This window comes from Orycteropus afer, unplaced genomic scaffold (assembly GCF_000298275.1).
Source record: "Orycteropus afer afer isolate SDZICR_OR568_19922 unplaced genomic scaffold, OryAfe1.0 scaffold00431, whole genome shotgun sequence".
NCBI classification, from domain to species: Eukaryota; Metazoa; Chordata; class Mammalia; order Tubulidentata; family Orycteropodidae; genus Orycteropus; species Orycteropus afer.
In genome coordinates, this window is record NW_006922018.1 from 259,654 (window position 1) to 270,271 (window position 10,618).

General features: G+C 40.0%; 1 protein-coding gene across 1 annotated transcript in view; it reads right to left on the reverse strand.

Annotated features, from left to right (window-relative positions):
• The window catches only part of POLR1A (RNA polymerase I subunit A), a 91,987-nt gene that overhangs the window by 40,587 nt on the left and 40,782 nt on the right, over nucleotides 1-10,618 (reverse strand). Inside the window, exons 12-13 of the mRNA XM_007954102.1 lie at nucleotides 7,873-8,127; nucleotides 4,734-4,925 (exon numbers count right to left, since the gene is read on the reverse strand). Of these exons, the coding sequence (XP_007952293.1) occupies nucleotides 4,734-4,925; nucleotides 7,873-8,127 (447 nt within the window). The remainder of the gene's footprint in view (nucleotides 1-4,733; nucleotides 4,926-7,872; nucleotides 8,128-10,618) is intronic.

Genomic DNA, 10,618 nt, shown 5'->3' on the forward strand with positions numbered 1-10,618 from the left:
CACACACACACACATATATATACATACACACACACACTCATATGTATATGAATATATATATATATATATATATATATATATAAATAATTTCAGTGTTCAACCATTTCAAGAGAAAGCATATAATCAAGAACTGATGGTGCTGAAGGAAGAAGTCCAAGCTGCACTGAAGGCACTGGCAAAAAGCAAGGCTCCAGGAACTGACAGAATACAAATTGAAATGTTTTCAACAAATCGGATGTAACACTGTTGTTGTTATGTGCCATCGAGTTGGACCCGACTCATAGAGACCCCTCCTTGGGTTTCCGAGGCAGTATCACTACAGAAGTAGATTGCTCTATCTTCCTTCCGGGGAGTGGCTGGTGGGTTTGAACCGCCAGCCTTCTGGTTAGCAGTCAAGTGCCTTAGGTACTACACTACCAGAGCTCCTGGATGTAACACTGGAAGTTCTCAATTGTTTACACCAAGAAATGTGCAAGACAGTTATCTTGCCAACTGACTGCAAGAGATCCATATTTGTGCCCATTCCAAAGAAAGGCAATCCAACAGAATGTGAACATCACTGAATAATATCATTAATATTACAAGCAAGTAAAACTTTGCTGCCAATAATTCAAAAACGGTTGCAGCGGTACATCAACAAGGAACTGCTGAAATTTCAAGCCAGATTCAGAAAAGGATGTGGAATGAGGGATATATTACTGATGATGTCAGATTGATCTTGGCTGAAGGCAGAGAATACCAAAAAGATGTTTACCTGTTTCATTGACTGTTATGCAATGGATTCAACGATGTGGATCATAACAAACTATGGGTAACATTGTGAAGAATGACAATTCTGGAACACTTAACTGTGCTCATGAGGAACCTACACATAGACCAAGATGCAGTCACTGAAACAGAACAAGGGGATACTGTTATATTGGTGAATGGTTTAAAATCAGGGGAGGTGTGTGTAAGGGTTGTATCATTTCACCGTATTTAGTCAATCTTTATGTTGAGCAAAGCTAGACTGTATGAAGAATGCAGCATCAGGACTGAAGGAAACTCATTAATAACCTGTGACATGCAGATGACACAACCTTGATTGCTGAAAAGTGAAGAGGACTGGAAGCACTTACTGATGAAGATCAAAGATTATAGCCTTCCATATGGATTACACCTCAACATAAAGAAAACAAAAATCCTCTTAATTGGACCAATAAGCAACATCATGATAAATAGAGAAAACATCGAAGTGGTCAAGAATTTCATTTTATTAGGATTGACAATCATCATCCATGGAAGCAGCAGTCAAGAAATCAAATGATGTCGTGTACTGGGTAAATCTGCCAAAAATCTCTTTAAAGTGTAAAAATAAAAAATGTCACCCTGAGGACTAAGGTACACCTGACCCTAGCCATGGTATTTTCAACTACCTTATATAATCCAGTAAAAGCTGGACAATCAATAAGGAAGTTTGAAAAAGAACTGATGCATTTGAATTATGGTGTTAGGGAAGAATAGTGGATGTACCATGGACTGCCAGAAGAACAGACAAATCTGTCTTGGGAGAAGTAGAGCCAGAATGCTCCTCAGAAGGGAGGATAGTGAGACTTCGTCTGAAGAACAGGGGACATATTATGAGGAGGAACCATTCCTTAGAGAAGGATTGGTCCCTTCTGACAACATGATCAAAGTACAAGAGACCAAGTCTGGCCATTCTCGCCTTTAAGGTGCATTCCAGCTGTACTTCTTCCAGGACAGATTTGTTCATTCTTCTTGCAGTCCAATGTACATTCAATATTCTTTGCCAACACCACAACTCAAATGCATCAATTTTTCTGTGGTCTTCTTTACTCACCGTCCAGCTCTCCCACTCATATGAAGTTATTAAAAATACCATGGCTTAGGCCACTCTTCAAAGTGACCTCTTTGCTCTTTAAAACCTTTAAGAGGTCTTTTGCAGTAAATTTGCCCAAGGAAATACATCATTTGATTTCTTGACTACAGCTTCCATCAGTGTTGACTATGGATCCAAGTAAAATAACATCCTTAGCAACTTCAATCTTTTCTCCATTTATTGTGATTTTGCTTACTGGTCCAGTTGTAAGGATTTTTGTTTACTTTATGTTGAGGTGTAATTCATACTGAAGGCTTAGTCTCTGATCATCATCAGTAAGTGCTTCAAGTTTTCTCTTTAAGCAAGCAAGGCTGCATCATCCACATATCGTGGTTTTTAATGAGCCTGCATTCAATTCTAATGCCGCATTCTTTTTCATACAGTCCAGCTTCTTTGATTATTTGCTCAGCACACAGATTGAAAAGTATGGTAAAAGGATACAACCCTGACACAGACCTCTCTTGATTTTAAACTATGCAGTATCTCCTTGTTTTGTCTGAATGCCTGCCTCTTGGTCTATGTCCAAGTTCCTCATTAACTGTTCTGGAATTGTCATTCTTCACAATGTTATCCACAATTTGTTATGATCCACACAGCTGGATGCCTTTGCGTAGTCAATAAAGCACAAGTAAACATCTTTCTGGTATACTTAGTTTTCCTCCAAGATCCATGTGACCTAGCAATAATATTCCTCATTTCATGCTCTCTTCTGGATCCAGCTTGAATTTCCAACAGTTCCCTGCCAATATACTGCTGCAAAAATTTTGAATTATCTTCAGCCAACATTTATTTGCGTGTGATATTAACAATACTGTCCAATAATTTCCACACTCTGTTGGATCACCTTTCTTTAGAATGGGTACAAATATGGATCTCTTACAGTCAGTTGGCCAGTTATCCGTCTTCAAAATTTCTTGGCATAAACAAGTGAGCATCTCCTTTGAGGAGGGGTAAAAACTGAGAGGGGACACAAAGGCCTTTCTGGGTGGTGATGATATTTTACTTCCTGATTTGGGAAATAGTTACACAGGTGTATTCCCTTTGTGGACACTCATTGAGCTGTATACTCAAGATTTACGATGATAGACAAATCCTTTATACATGTTCAGTAATTATAAATGAAGAGACCTCTGATTCTTAAGGGGACAGAAATGCACTCAGTTTGATGGTGTAGGTGCCACCGACACAGCTTTGAATCAGAACAGAATAGAAGGGAAAATGTAACAAAAGGAAGGAAATGCTGCCCAGCCCTGTGCCATCCTCACAATCACTGAAATGTCTCAGAAAAATAGCCTAAGTCTTCCTTTTCTGAACCAAAACAAACCAAACCTACTGCCACGGAGTTGATTCTGACTCATAGTGACCCTACAGGACAGAGCAGAACTGCCTCACAAGGTTTCCAAGGAAGCAGTAGAAATAAACTTCCCAAGTTTAGTTCCTTATCTCCTGATTCTAAATGATTTCTCTCTGTTGAAGCAGAGTAAGCCATTAACAAATTCTTGTGAAATGCAGTCACTCTTCCTTTTTCCACATATTTGCAAAAAAGTAACAGCCTGTTCCAACCTTTCAAAAAACAATGAAAAATCTCAACTATGACAGAAATTCCTAATTTTATTCAATCGTAGTAACATATCCAGAAATACTAAAAAAATGAGAAAGAAATCATCACTAACATGAAAGTAATTATTCTATTGATCTTTTTAATGCCAATTTTGTTTCACATACCTTTTCAACAACTGTTGCAACTGTCACTGCAATTCTATGTTACTAAAAATTTCTTTTAACATTATGTCAGAGGCCCAGATGGCTTTACTTTCCTTTACATTTCAGGAATATGATAACAATACTATACAAACCCTTATAGAAAACTGAAGAGGGAGCACCTCCCAACTCATTCTACTAGTCTAGCATTACCTTCATACCCAAACCAGCAAAAGACATTACAAAAAAAAAAAAAAAAAAAAAAACCTACAGACCGATATTCCTTATGAAAATAAATGTAACACAGTCTACACAAAATTTTAGCAAACTGAATTCAGTAATGCAGAAAAAGGATAATAATTCATGATCAAGTAAGGCTGATTAAATCTCAGGAATGCAAGGTTGGTTTAACAACTAAAAATCAATTAAGTCCCAGGTCCACAGACTTAAAGAATTGTAGAGCTGGAAAAGACCTCAGAAATCATCAATCTGAACCCTTCTGTTTTATAGATGAGGAACTGAGGCCCACAGAACCAGGATTATACAGCTAATTAGTAGTTGAGGCTTAAGGCTGAAACCTGAGGCCCAGTCAATAGTAGAAGCACATATTTTACTGTATTTCATTATCTGACCACAATTATACTATTATTTGTTACTTTGAAAGGATGTACAGTGCATTGCCTTAAGATTTAGAAATCTTGGATTTGGATCCCAACTCTGTCTCCTATAGCCTTGGGCATGTAATTTAACTTCCCTCAGCCTCATCATTCCCTTCTGCTAAATAGAAGTAACAGTACTGGCATTGCAGACTGGTTGTGAGGATTAAGACATCATCTCCACAACACTCAGCAAAGTGCTTAGCACTTCCCAACAAATATTCTTCTACTACCACCACCAATGCCTTACTGCACCAGATTTATAACTATGAGGACACCAAGTTTAAGTCAGAGGCAAAGTACAGAAACTATGCACCTTACTTTCAGTGGACACTCCCTTGAAACTATTCAGACCTAGAAACCCTGAATAAAGGCAAAGTCAGGCTATCGCTTAATTAGACATTTCTCTTCTTGGCCTGGACTTTCAAGGACATTAAACCTTTTATATGAATTGCTTGTTTCCTTTTTTATATACACTGGCTGTTTTCTCCAATTACCTGCTTTCCTGTCCATAATGGAAAGGGCTTCAGGATGGCAGGAGGAAAGATCTTTACACGCCCCACTTTATCTGTGAGACCTCGGTACACCAGCTCCATATATTGCTCACGGGTGAAGAAGCAACCCCGAATGGTCATGCTTGCACCTGAAACCATATGATCCTGGATCAGGCCTGCCAACGGCTGGCCATCCTATAAACCAAAACAGACAAAAGAAGAACAAAGATAAATATTAAGTCAAATCCTAATCCCTAATCATCTGCCTGGAAGCTGCCTTCTAGCTAGTGACCCTCCCTTATATCTGCAAGTTGTCTTACCCCATATCATCACGAAGCACTAGCCTGAGCCTCTCATCTTGAGAGTAAACTGCTTCCCAAAGCACATGACCAGTGCTTTACCACCAGCTTCCACATTTGCCATTTGCCCACTGTGCCTCTATATTAAAATGGTCTCAAATGTATCCAGTTCCTCAAGCTCTCTGCACAACCTCATCTGGTTCTAGTTACTCTAGCTTATTTTTGGCATTTATGCATAAATTTGGTCTGGCTGCTGTTAGCTGAGTTCTTGTTTTTATACTTTGGTTTTATGCTTTAAAATTTTTCACACATTTCTGGCCTGGTCGCCCTCTCAATCAGTCATCCATTCAATAAATATTTATTGAGAGCCTACTGTATATGCCTAGACACTGGGCAAGACCTCTAGTCAACTCCAGTGGACCAAACAGACAAGGTCCTTTATGACAGGGAAGAACTAGACAGTCAACAACTGTTGGGATAAACATATCATCACAAAGTGCTTTAAATGCCATGGAATGAAATAAGAGGTAGCACCATAATGTAAATTTGGGGAGGGCGGTGGTGATCAGGAAGGGTCTCTCTGAGGAGCAAAATCACAGCTGAAGCCTGAGGAGTGACTTGGAATCAGGCAGTGCAGGGAGGGATGAGTTCAGGTACAGGCTCTTGAGAGGGTCTTGATATATATATGACATCAGAAGGAAAAAATGTCTATTAGACATTTCATGTCTAACAAAGATATAGTAATCTATTCACAATGCAGCACATGGTCCTGGTGGGCCCTTAATAAAGATTGCTATGTAGCAGATTCCAAAAACAAGGGCCTATATAGAAGCTCCAGAATTGGTGGGTTCACTCATTTCATTTGACACTTTCAGAGTCTTTCTGATTCCCAGTCTCTTGAACTTATCTGTTGGGTCTGTGTTCATGGCAACATAAAGCACACTAAAGTAAAAATAGCTTGTATTCACGAACATTCTTTAAAAAGTAGTTTTTGTAAACTTTTCAACGTTTACAAGAACTTGAGAAAAATATGTGCCTTGGATCTAGAGATTGTTATCATTTGATTATCTGTTAAATACTAGCCAATGCTATGGCCATGCTTCCTAACAAAGACTAAAGGAACTCACAAATCAGCCATGGAGAAGCACCAGGAATTAACCACATGTACTAATTCAAAGGCTAAAAAGGATGCTTGTCAAATGGTCTAAATACTATCGCAATGGGCTCTATGTAAACTCAAAGATACTTATTACAGATGAGCTGACAAGGTGCCACAGATGCAAGGCAAGATCACACACTTACAGCTTTTCTTATGATGGCTTTGAGTTATTAACGTAAATAAAAGATTATACTCTGTATTTTGTGCCAAAGACAGGGTCTAATTTTGCTTGGGGAAATATCTAAACCAGTATTATGCATTTGACTCATTCCAGAGTCTTTGGTGGCAGATATTTTCCTTTTGTTTTCTTCCTTAAGAGAACATAATTGCAAGTTATGCGATATATTCAGTGCCTTCTCCTCTCTCAGTCCAGATTTGTCCATGAATAGAAAATTACTTAATAGCTAAACTGCTTTCAGTGCAATAATCATAAATTCTAGGTAGGAATGCTGGTCAAGGCAATTACTAAGGGTCTACTTACAAGTCTAAATTTCCTAAATCCTGCTTAGGATCAAAAAGACTTATCTCTGAATCAAAAACCCAGAAAATTGTCAGCTATCTTATTCCTCTTAGTATCACAGAAAAATGACATTATAAATGAATGTCTTTGGCCAAGATCCTTAGAGAATATTCTGTGACTAGAATTTTCTAGTAAAGCAGAAATCAGGAAAATTGTGTCTCAAACCTCATTTAAAAATGTTTTCACAAAGCACCGACCCTTGATAAATACAACAAACGGGGGAAAAATTAATACACAAAGAAACACATAAATGAAAAATTTAACTATTTATTTGGAAAGGAAATAGCTAATGCTCAATTTGCCTAATGATTTAATTAAGAAGAAAACACAAAACTCTACTGAAAATACAAAACCAACAAATAATAGTACAGTTAATTAGTAAAAGAACTTGGAAAAAGAGAAGAAATGTACAACAAAGAGAAATGAAAAAAAGGGAAATAAACATATACTAAGAACAGACAATGGCTTTTCCTACTTCAACAAAACCAGTGACCAAAGTACTTGAAGACACGCTCCATTTTTATAAGCATAAGAAAAAATAGTGATTCTATCTCTTGACATTTACATGAAAGACTAAATGAAATTGGTCAAGGATCAAAAGCTCTTCACCCCTGACAAAGGAAACTGACCGAAAGTGAGGTGAGCTGTTAGGCCATCACCCAGAAGTTTTTACTTTTTAAGAAATTAATTTACTGATACAGCTTATTTACTGCCGGTCTTTCTTAAGCGTAAGTGAACCTAAAATTCATAGGCACACAAGCACATGGCAGGGTGCACATGTCTGACACATGTGGAAGTGATATAACTTGCCCAAAGACACACAGCTGAGCAGCAGGAGGAAGGAAAATGGATTCTAATGCTTGTCAGAGACTAGTAAGTTGTAGAATCCAAACATACATCTGGAAGACAAAACCTATTATGCTACTAAACTTGGCTTTTTGGGATGGCCATCATATTTCTCCTGATTTACATTTTACTAGGCAGCAAGAGAGAGAACTTCTGCTGCCTTTAAGCAACTTTAGGGTTGAAAACCTTACCTGGGAGAAGCCAGGATCCCCGAGTTCCACATCTTCCTGCCCTGGAGCCACTCAGTGGCCTCAGGTGCAGTGAGGGCCCAGATCTAACATGTCCTATCATATAGGTGATGACTGGGTCAAGACCTACCTTGGGAACCAGGTACTGCTGATCAGTGCAAGCCAGGACGTAGGCCTCGGCCCGGCCCAGCTCACTCTGGGGAAAGTGAGCATTCATCTCGTCTCCGTCAAAGTCAGCGTTATAGGCCTTGCAGTTGGCATAGTGGAGCCGTAGGACTTTCTCTTCGGGAAGGATCCGGGCATGATGGGCCTGGATGGAAGGTCTGTGCAGGGTGGGCTGGCGGTTCAGTAGGAGAATGTCTCCATTCTTCACGTGCCGGCACACCTGGGAGCAGAGTAGAGAACAGGCTGGGGGATTAGCAGGATTGTCAGGATCATGACTACTACTTCTAAGGGCTCACCTCACCTTGGCCTGACCATGGCTTCTATTTCATGTTCTAGTCAATGAAATAAATAGGAAATTTTTTAGTCTGAGGAAAAACCCTACAAATCTCTGAACCCTGAAACACAGCTACTAGGCTCCTCCGTCTTGGTCCTGCATAGCCCTGTTCCTTCTCTGAGCTCAGAAATACAAACAAAAGATGAGGCTACAGGTCCCCGTCCTGTACTCTGTCTTTTTCAGAGATATACAGCCTCTCTGAGGTCTGGATTCCTTGGGGAATTAATTTGAAGGAATGGATACCCCTTCTGAAGACTGGGTATGTGCATATAACGATAAACCTCCTGGGTTTGAAAGGAGTTGGGAAAACTCTTGAATTCCTTCCACTCTCCCCAAGTAGGGGAGTAACCAAGTATACGAAGTATACATGGCTGTCGTTAGGTGCTGTCGAGTTGTCTCTGACTCATAGCGACCCTATGCACAGCAGAATGAAACACCGCCCACTCCTGAGCCAGCTCCATAATTCTTGCTATACTTGAAACCATCGCCACTGCCACCATGTCAATCCACCTCGTTGAGGGCCTTCCCCTTTTTTGTCAACCCTCCACCTTACCAAGCATGACATCCTTCTCCAGGGAATGGTCCCTTCTGATAACAGGACCAAAGCAGGTGAGACAATGTCTGGCCATTCTCACGTCCAAGGAGCATTCTGGCTGCACTTCCTGCAGGACAGACCTTTTAGTTCTGTTAGCAGTCCACGGTATTTTCAGCATTCTTTGCCAACACCACAGTTCAAAAGCATCAATTCTTCAGTCTTCCTTATTCACTGTCCAGCTCTCACATGCATATATGTTGCTGTTGTTGTTATGTGCTGTCGAGTCGGACCCAACTCATAGCGACCCCTCCTTGGGTTTCCGAGGCGGTATCACTATGGAAGTAGATTGCCCCATCTTCCTTCCGAGGAGTGGCTGGTGGGTTTGAACCGCCAGACTTCTGGTTAGCAGTCAAGTGACTTAGGCATGATGCTACCAGAGCTCCCCACACGCATATAAGGTGACTGAAAATACCATGGCTTGTGTCAGGCACACCTTAGTCCTCAAGGAGACATCTGTGCTCTTCAGCACTTGAAAGAGGTCCTTTGTAGCCGATCTGCCCAGTGCTATATGTCATCTGATGTTCTGAATGCTGCTTCCATTGGCATCGATGATAGAACCAAACTACGTGAAGTCTTTGACAATTTCAATCTTTACTCCATTCATCGTGATGCTGCTTATAGGTCCAGTAGTGAGGATTTTTGACTTCTTTATATTGAGATTAATCCATACTGCAGACTGCATCCTTCAATCTTCATAAGTAAGTGCTTCAAGTCATCTTCACTTTCAGCAAGCAAAGTTGCATCATCAGTGTATCGCAGGTTAATGATTCTTCCTCCAATCCTGATGCCACATTCTTCTTCATATAGTCCTGCTTCTTGGGTTATTTGCTCAGCGTACAGACTGAGTAAGTATGGTGAAAGGATACAACCCTGACCCACTCCCTTCTTGATTTCAAACCATGCAGTGTTCCTTTTTTCTGTTCAAACGACAACCTCCTGGTCTACGTACAGGTTCCTCATGAGTACAATTAAGTGTTCTGGAATTTCCATTCTTCTCAATGTTATCCACAATTTGTTATGATCCACACAATCAAATGCTTTTGCATAGTCAATAAAACACAAGTAAACATCTTTCTGGTATTCTTTGCTTTCAGCCAAGATCCAGCTGACATCAGAAATGATATCCCTCATTCCACATCCTCTTCTGAATCCAGCCTGCACCTCTGGAAGTTCTCTGTCAATATATTGCTACAACCATGTTTGAATTATCTTCAGAAAGATTTTATTTACATGCGGTATTAATGATATTGTTCGATAATTTCCACATTCTGTGGGATCACCTTTCTTTGGAATGGGTACAAATATGGATCTCTCCCAGTCAGTTGGCCAGGTAGCTAGCTGTCTTTCAAATCTCTTGGCATAATTGAGTGAGTGCCTGCGGTGGGGCATCCATTTGTTGAAACATCTCTGTCAATTGCTGGAGCCTTGTTCTTTGTCTATTCCTTCAGTGAAGCTTTGACTACTTCCCTCAATACCATTGGTTCTTGAACATATGCCATCTCCTGAAATGGATGAAGATTGACCAGTTCTTTTTGGTATAGTGACTCTTGTGTTTTCCTTCCATCTTTTGATGCTTCCTGCATCATTCAATATTTTGCCCACAGACTCTTTCAATAGTGCAACTCAAGGCTTAATTTTTTTCCTCAGTTCTTTCAGCTTAAGAAGTGCTGAGCATGTTCATCCCTTCTGGTTTTCTAACTCCAGGTCTTTGCACATTTCATTATAGTAATTGGGTTTGTCTGCTCAAGCTGCTCTTTGAAATCTTCTGTTCAGCTCTTTTAT